Genomic DNA, 26,877 nt, shown 5'->3' with positions numbered 1-26,877 from the left:
AAAATTTAGGATACTTTCAGTGTCCAAATAGCTTCTGATATATCAGGTAGACAGTTTGCAAAACCTGTCTTTTTCAGACATTTCTCTCTGATCTAGACTAAATCTTACTCTCAGAGATCTTTTTGAATGTAATTCAGGTTAAATGTTTAAGTAAATCTGTGTCATTCCCTTATTTACCACAGAAGTGCACTTTTATCCCTGGACTCTGAATGTGTACAGCACTTCAAGGCTTAGTTCCTGAATTAATTGCATCTGCCCATAGAATGCTACAACACATAGCTCTAATTATTTTCTGCTGGTCTCACTGATTTGTTTTCAAGTGCTACATAAAACCACAATAATGTTATAAATTCACAAATCCAATAGACTAGAACATACTTTGGAAGGCTTGGTGAGTGCTGATGATTTCTGCATATTTATAAAGAAGTGAGTAACTGAAACCACAGAATTACTTCCAGGAATTTACTCTAACCTAATTTAATTCATCTATTAGTTTAATACTGGATTAATGTTTAGATCCAACTGTCCTGGATTGAAAATTTGATGTGATGAGGTTAGAAATCTCCATCTGACATGCAACTACAAAGCTGACAAAGTCTGGATCAGTGAAATGCTGAATATCAGCTCGCTCAGAACTGACCAGGAAAAGGCAATGACCAGCACTGCACAGGTTCCAGTGCTTCAAAGATTTTCAGAAATACTTGGTAAAAATACACTTACAACCACCTATCAGAACCCAAAGTTAGAACAGCAGCAGGACTAATTATTACACTATTTCCACCAACTTTAAAGACTCCTGCTAAATGTGGAAGCAAATATTCTACTATGTGCCTCTACTCACAGATCATGCTGGTATGAGCTAACTAAAGGTACTTCTTTACCTTAAAAGCTGTAACCAACTTCAATAATATCTCATTTTATTGAATTTTTATGACCATATGAATGAGGTAATTTACATCTCAGCTACACCACCTACCATCAAGTTATTCAATCAGTGGAGGTAAAATGTTAATTAATTTGACTGTCTAGGTCTTGCACCTACTGTGACTCTCTTATTCTGTAGAGCTAAAAATAGATTTTTAAGGAAACATTTCTTCACAATTTGAAAGACTTATACCATAATTACCACTGGGACAAAACATGTAGAGGTAGAGATAATTCTAATAGAAAGCTGAAATTATCAGGATTTCTGCTGAGAAAAACTTTTTCTCCTGAATTTTCTAGCAGTAAAATTCCTCTGATTAAATTCTTCTCTCCTAGATTCTAGACACGTGGTTTTTTTTAAATCCAACTTTTATTTTTGGCATATTTCTGCAGTATCAGGATCCAGACAGTGTTATAAATGAACAGAACTTCTTCAATGTTCACATTTTTTTTGTCTAAAAACAGAATTATATATAAATCAAAAGGAACAATCTCTGTAAGAGTTTTCTCTTTCTGTTCCTTACTATGACTCTTAAGATCAGATAAATTTTGAAAACAGACTCATTGCTAGTTGTTGCTCCAAGAAAAGTTAACTTTTAAGCCCTTGAGGTTTGCTCACAGATTACTGTCTGACACAAAACAATAAAACCTGCATTATAAATATTGACTTCTATGTGTGACATGCCAGAGGCATCTGCAGTCTGTCCCACACATTCCCTCAGCAGTTACTCTACTAAAGTAATGCAAGCACACTATGTCACAATGTTTATTAATAATATTAACATCTACATTAAAAGCAAAAATTAGAGCAGTCTGAACCATGGCCCACACTTGCATTTCCATGGGTCTGGGCAGTCTGACTGTTTCTGCTGTCAATCAGAAAGAAGCCTCTCTGTCTGTATGGGGAGGACATTGAAGAAAGTGTTTATGAGGTAATCATGAATCCACGGATCATGGCATGAGAGTACAAAGCTCTTTAAATACTGATTTCTCCACATTTCTGTCTGGTGAGTTTTGACCACCTGTCAGATCACCTTGTGAGGGAAAGAATTGCTACTACAATCACCTGAAATATACCTTTTTTTGGCACATCTAAGTATTTGGACATGAGCCATTATTCCATCCTTTAACTTTTATACAGTAAAAGCAATCTCCTGAGGTTTCAACTTCAAAACCTGGGTAAGTATCAATGAAGTGCTTTTCAATTGTTATATTCATGCTGCAGTCACATTCTGCTGTGTAGGGCTCACACAGAACAGATCTGCTGCATTCATTTTTCTAGACTGCCAAAACCAAGAAGATTTGAAGGTTGGAACCAGTAATGGGAATACCCTGCACCCACTCAGATCTGCATGTAAACAGCAACACTGTGCCAGTGACCTTTCAAAAGCACCACAAAGGGCTCAGAAGCAGTGTGTGAGTGTTCTGGGAGCCTTTACAAACAGCAACACAAATTTCAACTCACAAGAACAAGTCTTATGGAAGGAAGTGTGGGTGGGCAATGTTTCAGAGATACACTACCAACTTTGGAGTACTCATGTGCTTCTAAAGGACCTGAGAGAGAAGAAAAAAAAAGACACATTTGGCAGAAAATAGACAAAACTATTGTCTCCACACTTGTGTGGAAACCAAACTCAATCCCTTAAAGGCTTTGGTTTTATTAAAGCAGAAAGTAATAATTCACTGTTCGAAATAGACCTTCCCCTCCAGCTTATCTCCTGCAGTACAGATCCTGCTGGGAGCTCACATATTAGATATTTCCTCTCAAGACAGAAAATACTACTTTTCAAGTATATGGATGGATTAAAAAAATCTCTTGACACAATGAACTGGTGATATACACTTAGAATTTTCTCCATGAAATAGACAGCTGCTAATGAGTAAATGCTCAGAGCAATAACTAACAGCCTTTTAGACTCTTTACATCAAAATTTAAAAATCACCTTCCTTCTTGACCTCTACATTCAACCTGAATAAATTCATTAGAATATTTGCAAGGCAAAGTAACTATTGCAGTTAATTTTTCTAAACAATTTGAGATAATGGACCGGAATTTATCAGCCAAAGTTACATCTCTGTAATACTGTTACAAGTCAGGAAATAAAAGTAAACACCAAAGTAAAATGCAGTAACAAAAGTTTTAATTGTAAATTGTTACAATGTTTTCAATGGTTGAAGATATTAATAATTATCAATGGATGAAATTAAAAAATACGTGTTTTTTCTCTGCACTTAGAACTAAAGACGTTGCAATGTACAAACAACTCATAATAACAGAAAATGTTATTTAATTAATGAATAATGAACATTAAATCAAGTTTAATTTGACTTAAAATTTCCTGCTTTTGCAGATGGTTCCTTTGAACTGTCAAGATCCTTTGTATATTATCCCTTCTAAATACCAGAGAAATATATAAATGATTACTGAGTTAATATTCACTACCTCCTTCCATGTGAAATGAGTAGTGTTAATTTTTCTTTTCTCTCAAACAGCTTTAGCTGGAATTTGTTCACTAGAAATATTTGCTGCAGGGAATCAATTTTATGGCCTTCAGGTTAGTCATTTTTATACAAATACGTCTGCAGATTCAACTAAGGTTGTCCCTATGATCATTGAGACTTTAGCATTTCTTTAGTCTTCTAAGATTTCAGTTAGAATTATTTTCATCAACCTTTACACCAGAAATTCAAATCAAGCAGGAAATTCATTTTTAGAAGGCTGGAGAAAAGTCTTCAGACAGTAACAGACACTGGGCCCTCCTTCCTGCTGAGGGTGATGACTTAAGCAAGTGTCAGAGATTGTCACATTTACACAGTTATTCCTTATTCTGACTTAAACAGAAGAGGAATAATCTCAGTTATTTTTACAATAGGGCAAACCATCTAAAATAGGCAGGGCTGTAGCCTAAATAAAAGCAACCAGTAAAATTGTATAATTTAAACCAAGTAATTCATGACTTAAAGGCATTTTTCAAACTTCAACACAGCACCCGTTTTCAAGTCAAATCCTTACTCAACTAGCTTTTACTTGAAGTTCCTGATTCAGATGTTATGAGTATTTCTATGTGTGGATTAACTTGTTGCTCATTGTAATGATCTAATTTAATTATCACTGGCTGTTTCAGAAGCTGTGCATACTGCCTATAGAAATACAGAAGAAAACAACAACTAGCTGCTTTAACCCATGTTCTAGTGATGCAGAAAAAATTTATTTGATAAAATATTATTTTATATTAATAAAAATATTTTATATATTTGATATTATAAAATTTTATTTTAATTTCACTCCAGAATTTTTAATTAGTATTCTGATCATGGGAATACAGCAATACTATTTTGTAAAAGCAGGAATATTCATACATTTTGTGGAAGCAGTAGTACCCCTGCCAAAACAATCCTAAAGATAGAGTTTTCTGTTATACAGATGAACAACCTTCATAGGAATTGAATGAATAATAAAGATCCCTTCTTCCTATTCCTTCATTTTACACAAGGAAAACAGAGATTTCTCACCAAGTCACAATAATCACTGAGGGGGAAAACAGTGCAGTAGCACCAGTTTTCTTGGCAGCTCTGAAAAATTGCAGGGCAGGTTTAAAGGTTGGACTTCTGCAGAAAAATTCACAGCAGGTCACTTTTAAAAGCCTCCAAACATAGTTGGAAAATTTAGACTTAACTACATCTTTTAGAGAAATTCTCAGTGTTCTCTTTCATGTTCCTCTCACTGTTATTTATTAAAAACAAAAACCATCAAAAAGAAAACGCAAACAGAAACATAAAAAAACCCCACACAACTCTAAGAGTCTACATACAACCATGTTTTGTCTTGAACCAAAAATCTAGCATAAGTTTTAGCATTGATAGAATGACAGGGAGCAGAGTTCAAACATTACATTTTCCTTTCAATAATGTTACTTTACTACGTAGCTCAATCTGTACTCCAGGCCATCAGTGAGAAAATTTTTCTTAAAAATAACTTTTTCCATGGACTTGTTGTATTTAATGGTTGAGAAAAAAAACCTCTTGTTTTGATTGCTGGGCCCCAGGGGAGCAACAGTGGTTATGGACTAAGGGAATTGGTAGTTTCGGTATTCAGGGCCATTCTGTTTCTTCACGTAAAAGTTATTTTTCATAGATATGACCACTTCTCCAGATGAAACATCCCCTCTAATTACTTGGTTTAGATCTAACCTCACATTTTTGTTCCACGGCAGTTAGTGACAGCTCAGATGTCATTTTGTGATCCACATTAGCTCCCTGCTCTTATATCAAAGAACTGATTATTCATCTATAGGGACAAGAGACGGGAGTTGGCAGCTGCTAAATATTTGTCAAAAAAATCACTCACGTTTTTATGCTTCTAATAATTTTCTTTTCTATTTATATACATATATATATATATATAATGAGCTATACAAATATGCTCTGGTCTGAATTATTTGCCAAACTGCTTTTAGTTAGAGTAATTAGTAATTACTACCTTCTCAAATTTGTTTTTCCTCCCACCAACCATGTTGCCATGGTTCTTTTACTTTTTATACTACCAATTGTCATGAAAGCATATGATAGAAATTAAAAAATCTTAGGGCATGATTCATAACTTCATGTTACTCAATTTCTGAGAACATGATAAAAGTATCAGCCATATATAACAATATTCAGGCTACAGTTTTGCTTAGGATTTATGAAAAATTAATGTACCACAGCTATGAAAAGAGTGTGTCACTGTCTTCAATGGCCAAGTTACATAATTAAAAAACATTCTTAATTCTAAGATTTTACTTTTAAATAAATAATGAAAAACTTAATAAGGGAGACACTGACACATAATTTAGATTCTAAATTGGTTCTGCTCTAACACTAGTGCTACTTGTAACAAGATCTCTGCATTATACCTGTGAACTGACATAATGCAGTTACCACAAAAAATAATTCCTGCTAAAACAAATACCGTGCAGTGTTTTTTGACAGGGTGCTGTGATCTGTCCATATCAGCTGGCAGTGAGACACAGGAGACATAGAACAAAGCAGTGTGAGGACTTGGCCTCCACACCATGTAATTTCCATCAGTGTTTTGCTTATGAGGGGTTCTGTTTCACTCCCATGAAGTTAAACATCCATCAGTGGTTGAAGAACATTAGATGAACACGTGGAGGGTATTCTCCAGTTAAATTACACCCAAACCAGATGGATTTCCTCCACACTGCTATAGATGGAAGGAGCAGTAAGTGGGGGCAATCAGGAGAGACAGCCTAAAACCACACTATTTCCGTGTACTCAGAGTTAACACCAATGTATATTTTCTTGTGTGCTATCTTCAAGTAATTAAACAGAAGCAGGAAAGGTGCTGGAAAGAGGCATGGCCTGGGGAAAATTAACACATATTTTCTGAGATTTCTTACTGTTGTGCCTCTCTGTAAAACCTCTCTGTAAAATAGGTTTAAAATAGAATGCTATCTCTCATAGGTAGAATTCTATGCTACCCTGAATAGAATCTCAGGGTTCTACTACTGCAGTCCCCAAAGTATGATTCCCAGATTCTAAAGATCTGCCAAGGCTTTTGAACTATCCATTGAGCCAATAAATCTACGAGAAGTACATCACAGCATTAGCAAGGCTGATACTTCTGATCTACAACTTACAAATCCACTAGAAGGCAAAATTATTTCTGTATGAGAAGAGTTTGAGGAGTATCACAGAATTATTTGGGTTGGATAGACCATAAAATATTATCTCATTCCAACCACGCTGCCATCAATCACAGCTTCCACCAGACCAGGGTGCTCAAAATCCCATCCAGCCTGGACTTGAACACTTCCAGGGATGGGGCAGCCACAACTGCTCTGGACAACCTGTGCCAGGGACTCAGCACCCTCACAGTAAAGAGTCTTTTCCTTACATCTCATCTAAACCTACTCTCTCTCAGTTTACAGTCATTACAGTAATTGACTAACCACTACATGCCCTTGTCAAAAGTCCCTCTCCAGCTCTCCTGAATCTCCCTTTAGGTACTGAAATGTTGCTCAAGCCCCAACTCTCTCTGTCCTCACGGGGGAGGTGCTCCAGGCCTTGCACCATCTTCCTGTGGACTCTCTCCAACACATCCATATTCCTCCAATTTGGGGGATGCTGCACTCAGCACTGCAGGTAGGGCCTCACCAGAGCAGAGGGGCAAAATCCCCTCCCTGACCTGCTGCCCACCCTGCTGCTGATGGAGCCCAGGACATGTTTGGCTTTGTGGGCCACAGCTGGGTCTCATGCATCAACACCCCCAAGTCCTTCTCTTCAGGGCTGCTCTCAATCCAAGACCTGCCCAGCCCATATTTGTGTTTGGGATTGCCCTGAGCCAGGTGCAGAACCTTGCTCCTGGCCTTTTGAACTTGATGAGGTTTGTGCAGGCAATTCTTAGAATTTATAATGAATTTAAAAAGCTGTCAGCTACTAATGAAGAACAGTCTGATCTAACCTGTGCTGTCTAGATGTCACTAACAGAGTAAAATCCATAGAACTATTCAAATATACTTCAGATTTTTTTTAAAGTAAAATACACATTTGAAAATACTCTTCTGCATCCTATACCACCCCCACTCTTAGAAGTTTCTTCTTTTACTTTTGTGATTTATTAGACTGCCACAGGCTGGTCTAGACAAGACAAAATTAAATAAAAATATGCTAATACTTTCATAAGAGAAAAATGAATAAATTCCTGAGCAGACTGTGATCACAGAGCATAGTTTCTCCCTTTTTCCCTGAACTACTTTTCAGCTGATCTCTTTTAATAGAGTTGATGATCTTTGTCAGGCTGAAACTCAACCTGAAATTTGCATCAGTGGAAGGAAAGCCAAAGCTCACAAATCTCCAACATCACTCTCCCTTACATTATGCAGTTCAAAACAGAACGATTTTCTAAAATGATAGAATAGAAATGACACCTCACAAATCTGAAATTTCTTTATTAGAATTAATTCCAGAACAGTGCTATGAAACTATTTCTACATGTAGCACAATTGATGGGGTATCTAATGACTGTGGGGAAATGCTCTCTACAGGCAGCAGTTCCAACTACCCAAACTGCTTCTCTGGGTGGACTGAAAAACAGACACTGAAAAAAGGCAAATATTCTTATCATTTAGATTGGTTTCTTTCATTATGACAGCTGACAAAAAAGGAGTTTAAATCTGGGCAGTGACTGATAAAGCTGTAAGGCAAGTTGGAGGTGTTCATTATAAGCAGCACTAGGCCTGACTGGGTTATTTCACTATTACCAACACTAGATAATATCCCTTCTCTGAAATACAGGCTTATCCCTGCCACACTTGTAAGGGTTCCCCTGTTTACAAAGCTTTAGCAATCCTTCACAGCTGGAATGCATCCTTATAACCTTTCCAGGCTTCTATTAATTATCTATTTTCTCTTAATATACACAGAACTTAGAAAAGCTGTAAATTTTCCTTGCAGCTGGATACTCTCCCTCTATTTCAGTAGGGTTATTCTTATTCTGCAATGGCTGAGCACTGGATTCCAGAGCACCCAGGGCTTGGATTAGGAAAAATATCCAGATCAGCAGGCTACAGGCTTCTAAAAATCATTCATTTTAAATGAAAATCAGAAATCACATAGCAATCTGCCCAAGCTGGAAACCAGCCAAACATGAAAACACCCAGCCTTCCCACCTTTAACCCAAAAAAACCAAGCCTCCACCAGAAAATAAACCAAAACACCACAACAACAAAAACAAAACAAAAACACAAAACCAAAAACCTGGAGAGGAAAATGAGAAAGAAGTTTAACTGAACATTGAAAAAACAGACTGTCATCCATTCCTTACTTGGAAATAGAAGGATGTGAAATTATTACAAAAAAAGTTAAAATCAATATTTTATTTTGCTATTTGCAAAGTAATGGCACCAAACTTATCCAACACAGAAGATACCATGAGTACTAATGACCAGGGAGAAAAAGTAGAAAGTGAAACCGCTTCTTTGTCCCAAAACCTCTAAACATAACAATATTAAACACTAGCAGTGTTAATAGCCAAGTTTGTGGCAATTTTTCCTTTTTTACTATAATTTTCTTCATAGGAAGTAAAGAACACACACATAGAAAATGAGATTACATTATTTTTCTTATTCAAACACTGTATTGACCTTTAAAGCATTGTATCATACAAAATTATTTGTGGTGGGCATTCTATTGACCACATGGACCAAAAAAATTAAATCTAATTCAATTTAGAGACATGAGTGCCTCAAATTGGGGAAAATACTGTGTGTGTAAAAATTAGGAATAAAATATTATATTTTAAATTAAAACAGCTATTTCCTTTACTTCCTTTAATTTATGGGTCAATTCTTAGGTCTTTACTTAAATCCATTTCAGAGAATCATAGGAGATGCTGAGTTGGAAGGGACCATGAGGAACATGGAGTTCAGCTCCTGGCTCTGCACAGAACACCCCAGGAGTCATCCCATGTGCCTGAGAGCTCCTTCAGGCTGCTGCTGTGAGCACTGCCCTGGGGAGCCTGTTCCAGTGCCCAGCCACAAACCCAGACTGTCTACTCAAGAGTAAGGACTACAACAGGATCTGACTAAATTTCCAGTTAGGTAACTTCTTCTATTCACGCAAGGGTACTTCTTTTACTGATATTTAGTCATTAAAATAATTGAAATTAGAGTAGAGCTTAAAATTAAGGACTTTTTCAATATGGCTTATGGCTTTCAGTATTGACTTATTCTATGTTTTTATTTCCATAAATACCTTAATCATAATCTGGTTAATAGCAAAGTACAAGCTTAAATGATTTCAGCTATAACAGGTCAAAAGAATTTTAACAAAACTTGGGCAGCATAAAACTGGGTTTGATTAATTTCACTAATCAATCTCCACTTTGAATTTTAGGTTGAGAGAAAAAATACATCCAAAAATGATATGTAGTGAGATAGGTCTCAACAATAAAAATGCAAATTTAAAATATTTTAATAAAAGCTTGAGTTAAACCAAGTTGATGCTAAATCTTTCAGATATATATCTGCAGAAACACTTTAATATTGAAATTTTTCACCTTAAGGATGTTAAGACATGGAAGTAACAAAGCAAACCAAAGGTAAATGTAACTGGAAAATCCTGTGTTGTTCCAGTTCAAGATCGCTGACCTAATCAGAATTAAGCATTATGCAAAAGATAGCTGAAGGCACATGCAATAATACTTAGCATAGAAAATTCTGAGCAAATTAAATGAGGATGGCAATACAATGCATGAGTTTGGGATGGTGGCAGTACAGACCTAACTCTGCTATTTCTTTTTAGCTGATTTCACACACTGAAAACAGAAGAGATCAACTCTATGCTGACACCAAGATGTGAGTTACAGACAACTCTATGGTGCTGCCAGACAGAACTTCTTGTTTCCTCAGAATTCTCCACATTCAACAGAGGAGCAGCATCAAGGGATGGCCAGTGCCTCAGGGTCAGAACCTGCCCAGAGTCAGAAACTCAGCCTGAATCCTGACACCCCTCACCTCCCCTTCCCATGTGGTGGGAGCTGCCACTCCATTTCAGACAGATGCCCATGTATGAAGTACAAAAGGCTGAGTCAACCTGAAGCCAAACCTCAAACACAAAAGTGAAATCTGCAAGCAAATATACTCATCATCTGTAACAGGACATGTGCCAGGATGATCCCACACTGTCCACTATTAAATGTTAAATGTTGCTAATCCTCTTTGTTCCACAGGCCAGGAAGCAAGAAGACTCTAAGGTCAAAAAGAGATCAATGGATTCATTAAATCTGACTCACTGATGTAGCAGATGTACCAGGTGTCTATGCTTTTAAAATATTTATCAGCTTTTGAAGCAATTTCAAGTTCTCACCTTCACAAAACTCTGTCTACAGTTTTCACTAGTAAGATCTTGCAGTATTTTATTGTTCTCATTACTGTGACATTCCACACAAGATTAAATAATTCTCAGACGTAAATTTTTGGCTGTTAACTCTTGATGCATGTTAGTCAGCAGAACTGAGATATCATCACTAAATATTCTTTAGCGAATGGTCACATTTCTTCTCCATTTTTTCTTTGGCAATCTAAGTTGATAAAGCTATTTAACATTCATCAGACAAGGCTTGCTTTTCCAGTCCCCCATGCTTCTAGGAGATTTCTTTGATTTTCTTCCAGTACTTCAAACTCATTTTTAACCTTCAAGAACCAGATGTGTGCACATTCTAATAACGGTACCACCAGCATTATTTGCTTTCTGTTCATGTCTGACCATTCTTCAGCAGTCAAGGACTGCACTGGTTCTCTTTCCTGGTGTCACACTGACAGGTCTACTGAGACATCAGCTAGGATAATCCCATTCCCTTACATTAGAGACAGAAAGCTCTCACACTCCAAAATTAAATGCTTGGCATATAACCAGTAAATTCAGCAATCACAATTCCATATTAGTAACCACATGTTATTATTTGTTAGTCAAAAAATATTCATGTCATCTTCCAAATTCATCAATAAAAAATTACATTTTCCATAGAGATCTGAAGAAGAGGCATAGCTATTTCCTTACCTCCTTCATCTTCCTTTAAAGGAATTATCCAAATTTTAAGGTCAATAATTTCAGTGCCCTGAACATCGCAGAAGTATTTTGTACTTTAATGTGGGTTTTTTTTCAAGTTTTCACATTGAATTTGATTAAAACTTATAGGAAGAGTTCAAATGCACCTTGAGAATTTCTCATACAATAGGAGTCAATAGTGTACTTCAAATCTATCTTTCTCTTTTGCCACTTCAGAGAATTTTCAGATCAGAAAATGACACAAGGTAATGCATGATCCTGTGGGACCAAAACCTACACTACTCCTTCCAAGGTCTCAAATCACAAACTCTTTTAGTCCAGCTTTTACATTTCTCACTAGCACCAGACACCTCCCAGCATATTCATCCAACACCAAGACTTTGAAAACATCATTTTCTGTTTGTCTTCCCTACAGAAGTTCACAGTCAGGACACTGAACTTCAAGGAAAGAAGAGCAAATCTGAAGTCATACATGAGCAATGATATTTAAATATTTTCAGAAGTGCTTACTGGTTTGGATTTTTTTTCCCCCATCTGAACACACGTAAAATGAACTGAAGAGACTCTTCTTCTTTTCCAGCATCTGTGACTAGAAGAGGTACTCCCCTAGCACTTCTATCACATATTTTTAATTGCAAAAATGTTCCATACCAGTCATCTCTACTCATATAAGCTGTTACCTGGTATTATAATGCATGCAGAAAGGAGGCTGTCTAGATGATAAAGCAAAAATCCATTTACAGAAGTTAGGAAAAATATTAGCTCTGAAAACAAACACCTTACAAATGATAATTCAAAGACAAACAAAATTACAAATCAGTGGGAAACAAAACCACTATTTATTAAGCAAACATACTAAAATGTTATTTATCTTTACATGGTTAAGTGACTTAAACATACTTATTTAATATGATGCAATTGTTCTTCTAGTATGACTAATATAATTTTTTTTGAGAATGACAGTATGTATTCATCTAGTAATACAAACATGATTAAATACATCCCAATGATTAAAGAAATTTAAATGACAATAATAATTTGGCATGCATGAAGAAGCAAAGTACCAGAAGAGCCATATTCCATTGTGGCTAGATACAGATAAATTGGAGTATTTTTAGAATTCAGGCTTATTTAAGATCCAAAATTAAAAGCAGATGTCAGCAGAATAAAAGTGTAATTTTTCCAACAGGATAAAGAAGATACTTTTATTCAAGCATTTATTTTAGTTCATATCACTGAGCTTAAATGAGATCTTAATAAGTATTGAATTTTTTTACTCAAAAAATGATTGTGTGGTCACTTAATAAAATTGAATAATCCTCTGTGATAGCAGTCAGAACAACAGCAAAAATTGAATTTTTCTTCTAATGCAGTAGAACAAAATTTGACATTTAAAGTAATCTTACCAGAGCTTTGCAGTCCACATGTATTGTCCTTTCTGCTGCTGCAGGTGTGCTGTAAATCTTCAAGGAGAACCACACTTTGCAGTTTGTAGAACTTCCTCCTATGTTTGAAAAACCAAAATGCCTTACGAATTATCCTATGAGATGATCAATCCTAGCAGCCTTCAAATCAATGAGAACTTTGAACTTCTAGCAGAAATGCCAGTCAGTGTTCATACTGAGACAAAACAAATCATGAACTGATTTAATCACTGTCGACAAACTGTATTATCTAATCCCTTCTTGTCAGGATTCAAAATAGTAACAAAATCAATATATACACAAACTGAATGGAAATAGCACTTTGGCAAATTAACTTCCTAGACTACCACATTGTTTCTGCATTTTAAATATCACTGATTTGTAACTAAAACTTCATAGCAAACTGACAGTACTTTTATCATTTTATACCAGAAAATCCAAATTAGTTCTCCTAACACAATGGTTTTTGTACCTAGCATTTTTCTGGTTTTAGAATACAGTCATAAATGTTAATAAAATTATCTCATCAATCTCATTCTGGTAGATGAAACAAATTAAGCCTGAAATCTCTACCATAAGGCCTGATTTTCACAGCACAAATTATTCCACGTGGTAGGATATTTTCATGTATAAAGAATTGTTCAGCACCTTTTAATAATGCATACTCAAGAACTACTTGCATTATTCCTGTTTGTCAGTATATTGTATGAGATGAAAATAGCCTTAATCCTCCTACTCACACTTTCCTGAATTATACTCTAGAGAGCTCCATTAGCACTCCTGTTCTACCACAGAATTAGTCCTGGGAGCTCCTTCTGGTTTTCTCTTCTGCTGTGACCCCAGCTCATCTCAGAGTCATCATTTTCCTTCTTGCAGTTCCTTATTCCACATATATGACTTTACTTCCAAACATCATTTCCAATAAAACTGTTTCTGACAGGATTTATTTGCATTATTTTCTTACAATTTTCACCAAAGACATTCTGTATTAACTCACCCATTTTCTTTGGGCTAATTTGATATGCATATAATTTATTGGATTTTAATACCAGAATTCCAGGCTTACACTGTCTGGAATAGTCTCAGTGGCTTACAATCTATAAAAATTAGCATCACTGAGCTAAAGAGATCTTCTGAATGTCCATTAAAGGACTCTGGCATGTACAGGACCCTGAGTTTAATCAAATGTAAAAGTAATACATGTACAGGACCCTTAGTTTAATAAATTACAAAAGGTAAAAAAAAAACAATACGCAGAACTTGTGCAAGAAGGGAGGACCACCTTACACCAAAACAGGACCTTGAAAGCTGAAATGAAAGTTCTTAATTAAAGAACAAAAGAAAATCAAAGAGTACCCATAGCTTGGGACATCAAGTTCTTCAAGAATGCAGTCAAACTGTAAGAAAAGCTCTGAAATTCAGGTAGGAAATAAAAGAGGAAAACATCAACAGTAAAGCTCCATTTACCAAGGATATGTGATTAAACTTCAGGGCAAAGGGATTTATTAAAGTACAGTGACTGATTCGCAAGTGAATGTCTTAAGGAAGACATTTTCCTTCTGTTAAGGAAAACAGAGAAGAGCATGAGTTGCTATTTAAGCAGAAAATTAACAAGGCTGCCACCCTCTCCTCCAACCTCCAAGAACACCCATACCAAAAAAACTCCACCCTCAAGTGACAGCTGGCTAAGGATTTAGAAAAGCAGTAGCACAACCTTTTCAAACACATCTGAAGCTGGTAGCCTGACAAACTCAGAAGGGCTGATAGATGATCAGGGTGGAAAAGGAATGCTCAAGGAAGATAAGGCTGCAGCAGAAAATCTAAATTAATTCTTTGCAGTGGTGTTCATTTCAGTAGACTTCAGGGACTTTCTAAACTCTAGAGCTTGTTTTGAGGGGAATGGTCAGAGAATCTCTTCCAAATTGAGGTTTCAGTGGAAGTTTCAGAGCAGACTGATAAGAAAGTAACAAATCACCCTTGCAAGAGAGTGCCTGCCCAAAAATTGTGGTTTAATGAAAGGTGTCCCTGTCCATGGCAGGGGGGTTGGAACTAGACAACCTTTAAGATCCCTTCCAAACCAAATCACTCTGGGGTTCTTCTGCAAGTGAATTCAAAAGGACCTCATGTATTAAATTATGGTGGTGCAAACCAGCATGTGACCCCTTGCTTAAGTCAGCTTGGGATATGAAGAAATGAAAAGGCAGAGAATGTGATCCCAATTTTTAGACAGGTCTCTTGCATAAATTCAGAAATTACAGACGTTTGTTTATATATATATATATGTATTTATATATTCCAAAGAAAATTATTAGCCATCACAATAAGGGAAGGAAGCCACAACACACAAAACAATTTGAATTCTTTGACATAATCAGCAGGTGTATGAGTAAGGGAAATGTGGTTTACAGAGTACTGTGTATTGTTACTTGTCATTACAATATTAGGCCTTCCAGCAATTCATATATACTGCAACCAAGTTATTTTTCTATATACAATTACAGCCCTCTTTTTCTCTCTGACCACACATTTCTCCTCTGTATTCATAAGTTTCCTGAATCACTTTCTGTTCTTCATAACTACAGTAATATAAAACTTACAGTCTACTTCCTTTCTCTCTTCTCCCTTCATTATACAAATTCATTTATTTTGTTCAATTTACTTAAAAAATACCCTAATTTCTGATATTTCTCAAAAGCAAGGCTTTCAAGTAAAGTTGCTTTCTTTTGACTTCAAGTATTTGGAGCTATTAAAACTTTTTTTCTAGGTTAGAAATCCTTGATTTCTTTTTTTTTTCTAGTTTTTATGCATTTGAATGTTTAAATTAATTTCTCTTTAAATTTTTATCAATTTTGAAAAATCAAATCTTTTTTCTGGAGACCCAAAATAATCTACAGTACTTAGAGATTACCTTTCTGGGAAACAGCTATCATGTTCAGGAGGGAATACCTTGTATATATTTTTCAACAATATTACATTTAGATATTTTCAATTATAGGATTATTTGCATGACACTTGGCATTTCCCTAAAAATTTTAAAAAACTTTCATAGAAACAGTTTTCTCAATGCATAGTATGAAACTGGCAATTCTCTGCTGAAGGAGCATCTTTTTTATTTTTGCAGCTGAACCCTTGACTGAAAGTTTCTGCAATTTCTTCTTAGTATTAAGCCTTGAAGTTGTTTAAACTTTGATGTTCTGTCAACTTGCACTCGGTGAAAACAAAGCTGAATTGCCTGCTGCCCACTTGCATTGTTAAAACCATAAAACTCAGAGCTTTATCCTCACTTAGCTGAAAACCTGATATCAAATAGTGACTTTAAAGGTGAGTCCCTGCTCATGTGTTTACCCATCTAGAATATTTGAACAGGCTACATCAAGTCCAATTTATTGCAAGTATCCTCATCCCCAAGTAGTTACAGACAAATTTTACTCCAAATTTCTTCTCTTCCTACAAGACAGAAGCTAGCTCTTACTCTGGAGAATACTCTGAAGTCTCTTCCAAAGCTATAAAGCTTAAGCTCCCCAGAAAAAATAAAATACCTTAAACAGACCTAAATAACAGCAAATGCTTTAAGCATTTCCTTTAGTTCTATCTCAGCACTCAAACCCAAAAACCCACTTGCATGGCTGAAGATAGCTGTAGTATTAGAAATTCATTTTCTAATGTACAGAGCAGAAGGTCAGGAGTTCAGGGATTTCTTTTACACCTTTGTTAGAGTTTTTCAAACAATTTTACTTTACCAGAGAGTAGATGCTGGGAAAGGTTCAGCAGTCAGGGGCAATGGAGATAATATGCTCAGGCTGAAACTCAGAGATGGCTTTTCTCTAGTCACAGAACAAGGTTATATTTGTCTGTTTCTGTTTTCTGCACACATTTCAAAAGCAGGCAGAAAAAAAAAAATTAATGTATGCACTCCTCCTTTTCTCTCTACTTTTCTAAACTTCCATTGACATTTTTAATGCATTTTAAGTTTTTTCTTAGGGCCTGAGCACGCACTTTGATGTTTTGTGAGATAAACTCCATTTGACTTTAAGCCTGGATCTCTTATCTCCTCACTCTGGGCCTTCGATGACAAATAAAAATGCTTAGCCTGCTTTATGCAACCATCAGGTCATGATCTTGTCAGATCTCATGAAACAAAACAAATTGTAGTCGGTACTTCAGATGGAAATCACCGCTAGAAAGGAGTGAGCACAGATCTTCTGAACATAAAAATTCACCTGCTTCAATGTTTAACCTCCACTACCTTCTCTTTTAGCCTCTCCTTTGGTCAGTAGGTTTTCACCCTGACCAGTTAGGGTCAGGCATCCATCACTAATGCTTAGTGCAAACCAGCATCTTCCATATATTAGCTGCTGCATATTCAGTTAGCACCACTGTAAAAGAGCTCCCTAATTTTAAGTTTTTAGAACTTTCCCCAATTATTTTGTAATTTTTGGCTTTACTATGGAATCACTGGAAACATAGAAAGCTGTGAAGTTCCTGTTTCATGTAGTTACCCTGAGCTGGGGGAACAATAAAAACAAAAAGAAGGCATATTTCTGTATCTGTTCCTTATTAGCATTTCAATTTCATCAACCAGTATTTATCTACAGCAATTACATTTGTGAACAGACAGTTCTGTATTTAAAACACAGGACCACTAAATCACAATTTACATGAAAATCAAACTTGAACCTTCAACAAAAATTTCAGGTTAAAACCTCAAGCTTCCCTTCCAAGCCCCATTCCAGCTTGTATGATATAACAAAATCATTGTGTTTTCTTCCTGAGCTGAATATCCTTTTGTAATCAAATCAGTCTGGTGCCTTGTCCTACTTCTCTTCAGTCATGCAAATAAACTGTTTCTCCTTCCTGATCTCTTCATTTATTGTGCAATTTTTAAAAACGTTATAAAATCATTCTTAGAATACCAGTATTTTAAACCATACACTTTTAATCTTACATTTTCTATCATGTCCTGAAGAGTTATCAGTTCTGAAATCCTCTTCCTTCTACTCACAAGATGCTCCTTTCTACTCACTTGGAAGAGAATATCTTTTTACAGTATCAGCCACAAGCTGAAACTTCTGATCTCTCTATCCCCTTTCCTTAAATTTACTTTTCATCCTATGTCTGCTACCCCAGCATTAAATGTGCTGTCAGTTATAAATAGAAAAGATCCTTCTCTCCTGATTGAGACAGAGCTGTCCATCGGTCACCTGAATGACACATCACTGATGATGAAGGAAGATTTGTCTTGGTGTCCTGAAAATTGTAGAATTCTAGGGTCTTTGGGAGTGGGGTGTGTGTGGCTATGGACACAACGGGGAAACTTGAATTGTAATGCTAAATAACATTGATTTATTTGAAATACTTCATTCTAATTTTACTGACTTCTCATTTTGGCATCAGAAATATGTTTATTAAAGGAAAAATCTTAATTTAAGTGATATTTTCAAATTTAATGTGAGTTCTTTCTACAACATTTTTACCTAGTATTTGCAAAGTTAATATAGCAATAAAAATGAATAAAGCACATTCAATTCCAGTTTTAAATAAAATACTCTTAGATAGGATGTTTAAGGATATGGGTTTACTTTGGAATAGCAGGCAGAGAAATAACACAGCATGATTTCTTGACTCTTCAAAAAAACTTCCTAGGCTCTAAGTTATGAACATTCTCACTTAGTGAGCATCCTTAATGTTGTCATCATAGGTATATTGCTGTGCTTTACAAAATGTAAGACATAAATTAAAAATGACATTTTGTCTAGTTTCCTACAATATATAAACACATAACAGCTTACAATATGTAAAGAAGCCATGCAGGAAAAATTAAAATTTAAACCTTTTTGATTTAGAATAAATGATTTTCATATAAATTATATCAAACAGACTAGCTGTTAAATCCATGATTATTTACATTTTTTATTTTTCTAACTGGACTGGCCTTAACCATCTAAGAATTACTATAGAAAGACCTGACATTTCTTTTGCAAACTTTTACTGACAATTCTAGTTTCCCTACAATGCTAAATTTAAAAAAAAATATATTTTTCAAAGAATTTTAGGGGATTACTTTTGAAGCACCATAAACCTCTAAGTTCATTCCAGATACAAAACTAAGTACCCTAATCAGTCCTAAGACATGTTAACCATTTATAAAAAGTTTTTGTATACTTTTGACAGTGTCACTAGATAGATCTAAACAGTTCATACACTGAAGGAAAAACCTGCAATTTTTTCTGTATAGGTAGACCCATCACTCCACTGTAAAAAAAGTTAAATCTTGTTTTAACTGGCTCTAGATACTTCTCTTCATTTCCAGTTTCCAAGTGTAAAAAATCTGCACTTGATTTATGGAGGGAAGCTGTAAAACATTAAGGCATTAAGAAAATGTTGCAACTCCATTACATTAAGAGCTCAAAATGATCCAAAAATACATTTATGTTCATTTTTACAACATGAGGAATAACTTATCCTTGGAAAGGCAACACTTCTACACTTTCTTCTTCCAGGGAAGTTATTAGTTTAGGGGTTTCACCTTTAGGCTTCAGCTCATGAGTTTTCTCACCTAAGGGTTAATTTTTTCAATAAAAGTAATCAACGTGTACAGCTTTTAAAAATGTTTTTGCATAACATGGCAAGATAAATTTTGCTCTCAGCAGCCATTTTATATACATGAACATATCTGAGAAACCCTAACCCTAACCACAAATGAATATTCATGTCATGTATTCCATATAACACTACTTGAAAAAATACTTTAATATTCATCAGTTGTTAATCTTGTTCTTAAAGGATATGATGCTATAATTCCCCAAGAGCAACTTCCATTAATTTAGAGTGTGCCTTACATTCTGTATCCAGCCTAAGTCATGCAGAGGGACAATCCTTAAAGTGACTCTGAAGATTGAAGATTGCATTAGTTTGCACATGTAAATTGTAACTGATGCATGAAAGTGAGGCCTTCAAAATGCTGCAGTTTAAAATTAAATTATGATGCTTTCATGTGTAAATATATACTTAATATTAAATTAATTCAGAAATTTCAAGTTAATAAAGTACCCACAGGCAGGTTTAGTGAAGAAGGGTATTTTACTAAAGGAAAATCTGCAAGATGGATTAAGGTTCCTTTTCTTCAGAACTTGTCCTAAACTAGTTAAGGACTGTATCTCCAGAGCCTTTTCCACTTAGGAAAATTTGGAAATGGAAATTAGAACAATTTTTTTAAATGCAAAATCAAAGTCTTGCTTTGGCCCTTGGAATTAGCTGTGATTTGTACAACACAAAGCTATGAAAATGCATCACACCTTTTAAAAAGAAGATATCCAGAACCTTTCTTTTTTAAATTCTGGCTTCAAATCCATCTTTTCAAATTAACATCACCACCTTATGGTGGAAACTGAGATACCACTAGCCCACGAAAGACATTCCTTTTCCCCAAACTTCTTCAAAACTCTAGGAGACGAGAGAATTTTAACACTGAACAGCTTATTTCAAGCAAAAGGATGACTAATGCTGTAGGTATCTTCCATTTTTGAAGCTCAGTCTTCCATACTATTAATATCAGCACAGCAGGATGTTTTAACACCATTTTTCAGTTAGACACCTTTACTCCATAGACACTCTCACTCTCCATCTCCATCATTTGAAGGCAACAACTTCAAAACAATCATCCAGCAAATCTGTTATGTCTATGGGATGTGGAAGATGGCAAATATCTCTTTACCTCAGAATATTCTTGATGTCCTTCATAAACTCTCAGAACCTTACTATAATGATGTCACAGCTCCCACTTCTACCTTGCAGTTGAGTCATGAAAATGTAAATATGACAAATACAGTTATTCACCTTCTACAGGGGCTTTTTTTTCACTCTCCAGTTGTCCTGTGTTTATCCAGGGTATGTATCTGTCAGGACATTTAGCCCAGCCTGTCTACTGGAGACAGAAGATCTGCTGGTACACACTGAGACAGAAATCAGGATCTGATCTTATTAACGTGTTAAACTCTTTCTGGTGAAATCGTGGCATGGGAATAAACTCAGGGCACATAATAAGTATGTCATCCAAGCACTTGTGACGTTAGTAAATATAGATCTAAAACAAGAGAAAAAAAACCAACAAGAACACAGGTAATATATTTGGCATTAGAATCCATCTCCCCTCACCTTTTGGAGCTCTGCAGGCAGCATGACATATGTGAACACAAAGCATGCAAAGAGTATGAAAATCTCAAATGCTGAAAAGAAATCCAGCATATTTTAGCAACACAAGAGTCAAAATTTCACTGTTTTAGTGGTTTTGGGAGGGAGTGGGGAGACATGGGGAAGGGGAGGGCAGAGAAGGGAATATTCTGCCTTTGTAGAAGTTTGGGGAATAAATTCTGGAGGAATGAATTCAAAGGATTGTCACAAACCTTACCAATGTAGGTCCAACATTCCTTACTGTGCCTTCCTAAAACCATAAAGGCACACACTGAGAGGAACCCCAGACTTTCATAATAAGCCACTGAAAAATCACTGAACAGATGAGATGACAGGGACATTTAATAATCTACTACATAAGGAATCTTCCATGAATAGAACATATAAAATAAATTTGGTAAATAAATTTACCATTGAAAATTCAGATTTGGTCAATTTGGCCATTCAAGTGCAATGGTCTGTATGTTTGGGAGTGACCTGCACACCACACATATTAATTATGTCACAGGGGTTTCTCAGAACTCTCCCTTTATGGTGCTGTTTTGTCTTTTATTGCCTGGCTCTATTATTCTTAGTGATGATTAACACATCTCAAGTGTTTACCTCAAAATCAGACTGCCATCACAAGCTGAACTTCATGGTAATTTATGGGAAGATGACACTTTTTCAGTTACTGCACTATGGTTTTAGAAGCTTGAATAGCAAGGAAGAAAAATTAGAACTTTTCACTCAGCATAAATTTGATATAACTGGAGATCATATAGTGAAGTGATTGTTTAGAATACTAACACTTTAAAAGTACAGTTTAACTTCTAATGTGAAGATAAATGATATTTCCTTTAAGACTCACAGTTATTTGGTTATTGTAATTACCTTAGTTCAAAGACCTGGCAAAGAAAGAAGCTGAGGTTAAGTGGAAGGATATAGATAAAATAATCTAGTCTAAGAGTTGAATAAAGAAATAATTCCAAAGGGCAAAGAGACAAGAATAACTCAAGAAGCAAAAAAAAACCCCACAAAGTAGCTGACTGTTAGGCACCTATAAAAAGACACAGAACCACAGAAAACCTTGTACAACCGATAAGAATTTGAAGTTCAGAAAACAACTATTACTTAATAAGTTTTGGTTTATTTTCCTTAGAGAAGATTTTTGAGGAAAGACAATGCTCACAGTTTTCACATGCACAAAAGGTTGCTACTAGGGGTGACCACTCTGATGGATAAAGTAACAAATGGTGCACTTTAAAGCATGTAAAAAGCATAAGTGGAACTTTACAGTGGTGAGGGTGGAGAACAACTAGAACAGATTACCTAGGTCATGCAGTTTTTATTAGTAAATAACTTTGAAGAATATCCTAGAGGAATGGTTGTCAAAATCCACAAGGAAGTAAGTTACTTTTACCAAGTTATACCTAACTAGCACACTCTCATATTCCACAAAATGTCTCAAAACATACTCATTCCAACCAGAATCTCTAGCTCACATAAATTGAACTGTGATATGTTGTTAACAAACACAGAGTCAGGACTGTGTTAAACAAATGACCTCAAATTATGTATTAACCCTCCCTGCCTCCTCTTATTTCATACAACTTTTAAAATTACTTAAATTAAGAGGTTTTTTCCCCAAGGACTACCGTTTTTTCCCAAAGGACTAATGGTTTTTCTCCTTTTGCCATATCTACCTTTATTTCTACTGACACCATTTTGCTATCTTTGTCTACCTATGTCTTAACTTTGGAAAAAATCCAAACCTAACAGAAAAATCCAAAAGGAATCTTGTTTCTAGCTATCAACTTAAAAGGTCTCAGATAAGAAACAGAAAAAAATATTGCTCATTCCTATTATGGTGGCATATAAAGATAAGGGTGATCATGGAAAAAAGGATCTTTAAATTTCCCTGTAGGCTCTCTGGAAGGTTAGGGAAATCATCAGTAATACTGAAGGATGCACATGAACCCAATATAAAGCACATAACAACGAAAAAATGGGAAAGAGAACAGAAGGGAAAGATGTCTTATGTCAGAAAAGCCACCAGTACCAATTGCTTGAAACAAATTTTTAAAAGGATATGGTAAAATAACCTAGAACATTTTATTCTGTCTCTTGGCAGAAACAGCATTCTGGCCAGGTTTTACAGAGTGCTGCACATTTTAAATGTGTGTAAACTGTGACTTATGCGAGGAAATCACTTGCCAGGTGAACAGCTTGGGTAGCTGTATCACACAAATATATTAACATGTCTGAAAAGGCAAAAGCCAGCTCAGAAGCCATGTACACACAGTCACAGCTGATATACCCTTGGCACAGCAGATTAAGTTACACTCAGATGATTTCCAGTCAGGAAATTCCTTAAAATGATACCAAAGTGTTTTCCTGTTCCACATCAGAATTAAAAAAAAAAAAAAAAACAAACATGTAAAACAGCTTATAAATGTACGCATTTAATAGTTATATTTCCTCAGAGAAAATATAATTGCCCAGAGTTTGAGATTTTTTTCATTTTTTTCTTTTTTTTTAATAGGTGATGCATAAAATAAACAAATTTTACAACATAAAATGCCTTCATAATTTTAAGTTTCTGGCTTCTAAGAACTCTAAAATAGAACATTTCACATCAAAATACTGTAGCCAGAAAAAATTAAATATGAAATTAATATGACTTTAGAACTGCTAAAAATCTTCTACTGTAACAAAACATACCAATGTGTAATTAATTTTTGTTTTCAACTTTTGTTTCAGTCGTACACAAGTTATTGAATGAAATATGATTGCACATTGGTGAAACACGGATTATATAAGAGTGTTTAATAATACAATATCAATATCATTGATAATCAATATAATATCATTGTATTGATATTATTGATAATCAATTGATAATCAATACAATATCATTGTATTAGTCAAATACAATGACCTGTTAAAAGGCTAGCAGTCAAAAAATACAAAAAGACAGCAGAAAAGCAGCAGGTATTCAGTTGCAGGAGTCTGCTCACAAATATGGCATTTTGTTATTGCAAAGGCCTTTTAGTTTTAAATCTTAGCAGCAAAGAACTGTTTCAGGTCCTTAACAATCCTTCAGGTGTAATATGCTATTGAAATATACTTTATGTTCTTTATTGGGAAATTCCAAGCCTTATTTTATTACTGTCAACATAACATATTAAAAATAAGCTTACTGAAGACAAAGTTAACCCAATTTTTACTAGTGTTGTGTCACAAAAGCAAATAACTGTTCTTATGAGTTGCAGCACATACAAGGAGCATAAGCTTTTCACTTGACAGTCAAATACTATTCAATCAACTGAATTGCAGAATTTCCCTCGCAACTTTAAAATCAATTGCACTATTTCCCGAAAAGTTTTATATCCCCAGCTTGCAATTCAGCACTTTAAAAAAAAAAATACCAAAAGGACCCAAGAAATGCTGAGTACAACATATCTTCATTTCTATTACAGAATGTAATTAGTATTCAAAGATTTCACTCCTTCTATCTACCAGGAAACTAAATTGACAGCATTTCCTTGAACATACTTGAATTTTTAACTGAACCTTTAATTTGAGTTAAATTTGATTTTATTATATGAACCTACATGAGACTTCAGTTAGAAGCCAGCTCACTTCAAGACAGGGTTCACTTTTAAATTCTCTACCATACTCAGGCAGGCTCAGTGTATGCAGTTTCCTCTTAAAAATATGCTAAACATTAAGGCTAAGAATGCCTATATCCTATGTGAAGACAGCCCAGTATTACAAAAATTATACTTGTGCACCCCAGTGAGTGATTCCTGGCAGCCATCATTAGAAAAAAAAAAAAATACTTTATTTACAGATCAAAAATATTTTTTTCAAAATACTGGGGGTCTGCTAAAAATATCAAATTAACCAAAAGCATTTCATCAACCCTAATCCAGTCTTACTGCAGTGTTTCATAGGAACACAGCTAGGCAAATGCAAAGGTATTAAAACTGACAAGTGTGTATTTTTCTTTTTCAGTATAACCCTCTTATTTTAAAATGAACCTTTCAAGTTCATTGGGATTTGGATAGCTTTCCATTCTAAGTTCTGTGACAGAGTAGGCATTTCATCTTATTCTCCTAAGGAAAGGCAAAAAGGCAAGACAAAGCAGCATCACACACACAGAAAAGGCAACATCTTCCCTGATGGAGGTATTAAGGATTTCTGCTGAGAGCCCAGGCCATTTTAGGGAAATGACGTTTATTTCTCTGTACATTCATAAAATACAAAATCACTTATATGAAATAGCACCCTGAGCACAGTGATGAAGTGGGCAGATTTTCATTAGATTTCAGAAAACATATTGTATTGTGTGAGCAATTTATGTCTTCAATAATAAAAAGGAACTATGAAGCAAATTTCCATTAATCTTCAAATAGAAGATCTTTATGTTCATACAATTCCATGCTAATAAAACCAACCCTTCATTAATTTCATGGATATTGTCTGCCATGTTTACAGTAGCTGAACTTTATAAGGTTGTTCTTACTAATTTCTCAATATATTCCTGGGCAAATAAGGTGTAGATAACCAATAAATCCAGGGGAGTTAGTGAAAGCAATCCTGCAATTCTTTCTAAAATTCAATAATAATTAATGTATACACCACATTATGAAACAAGAAACATTCTTCCTAAATGACACAAATTTACTTTAATATATCACCAGAAATACTAATCACATTTTTACAATTAATTCTAAATTGAAAAAAAAACTTCTTGCACACACATACTCTCTGATGACAGTGTATAAAGTATCACCTGCCTTTTGCCACAGTGGGAAACAGTAGTTCCCTAACACCTAGAATTTCATAGTTGTGCCAAGAACAATTAGGACTCCACCCATAGAGAAAGCAGAAGAAATATTTTGAGAGAGACAATACAGACCATAACAAATAAAGCACTGCAATGGACAAGAAATATCTATTGCCTACTCTGTAAAAATATGAGTGGTCCTGTGCTAGTTAGTCCAGCAAACCTACCTCATAAATGAATGTCTGAGAATGCAGGCATGCCCAGTGTCTAGGATAAAATAAAAGCCAGAATTCCATCTTGGAAATTTATCTTGCATCTGCTATAGAAATTAAAGTCCTCAGCAAATTGCAGCAGGCTACTGAGGGGGCGAGAGGATCTAAGAGGGGCACAAAACTCATCCATGAGAAAACATTGAGATGAACTGAGACTTTCACTAACAAAAATAATTACTGACACAACTGTAATAGCCTTATCACAAATAGTCTTCAAGAACAACCTATTTCTAGCTTCAAAGGCAGATAGCAACAGTAGTACACGGTGCAGGCTTGTCTAGTTATGAATGTCTAGCACTACTTGTAATAACAGTAACAATAATAGCAACAGGAAGAAGAGGAAGAAGAAGAAATTAGATTGGAAGGAGAAATGTTTATTTTCTTCTCCTGTTGGGAATTATACTCCCTGTCATATTAAAAACATAATTTGGACTCGATCTAATGTTTTAATTGGTAACTCAGAATTGCATAATTTTCAGAAATTTGAAATAAATAAATATATATAAATATATAAATATATAGATATATAGATATATGTGGAGATAGATAGATAGATAGATAGATAGATAGATAGATAGATAGATAGACAGATAAACTTTTCTCTGGATTTGTAAATCTATTTACAAATTAGCTTAACAGTCAGATTGTCCAAACAGGCTCTGAGAATGTTTATTCAATTCTTTTCTTTGCTTGAGGGACTGAACATAAACCTTGAAGGAAG

General features: G+C 35.1%; 1 protein-coding gene across 1 annotated transcript in view; it reads right to left on the bottom strand.

The window, feature by feature from the left end:
* CFAP47 (cilia and flagella associated protein 47) overlaps positions 1–26,877 on the bottom strand; it is a 260,715-nt gene that overhangs the window by 87,575 nt on the left and 146,263 nt on the right. Inside the window, exon 51 of the mRNA XM_088051635.1 lies at positions 12,903–13,000. Coding sequence (XP_087907761.1) covers positions 12,903–13,000 — 98 coding nt within the window. The remainder of the gene's footprint in view (positions 1–12,902; positions 13,001–26,877) is intronic.

The sequence above is a fragment of the Pseudopodoces humilis genome, chromosome 2 (genome assembly GCF_049639895.1).
Source record: "Pseudopodoces humilis isolate 2021_Gansu_Grassland_sample_001 chromosome 2, ASM4963989v1, whole genome shotgun sequence".
In the NCBI taxonomy this organism is placed as follows: domain Eukaryota; kingdom Metazoa; phylum Chordata; class Aves; order Passeriformes; family Paridae; genus Pseudopodoces; species Pseudopodoces humilis.
The sequence above is the reverse complement of the archived record's forward strand: the minus strand, read 5'-3'. Positions and strand labels throughout refer to the sequence as shown.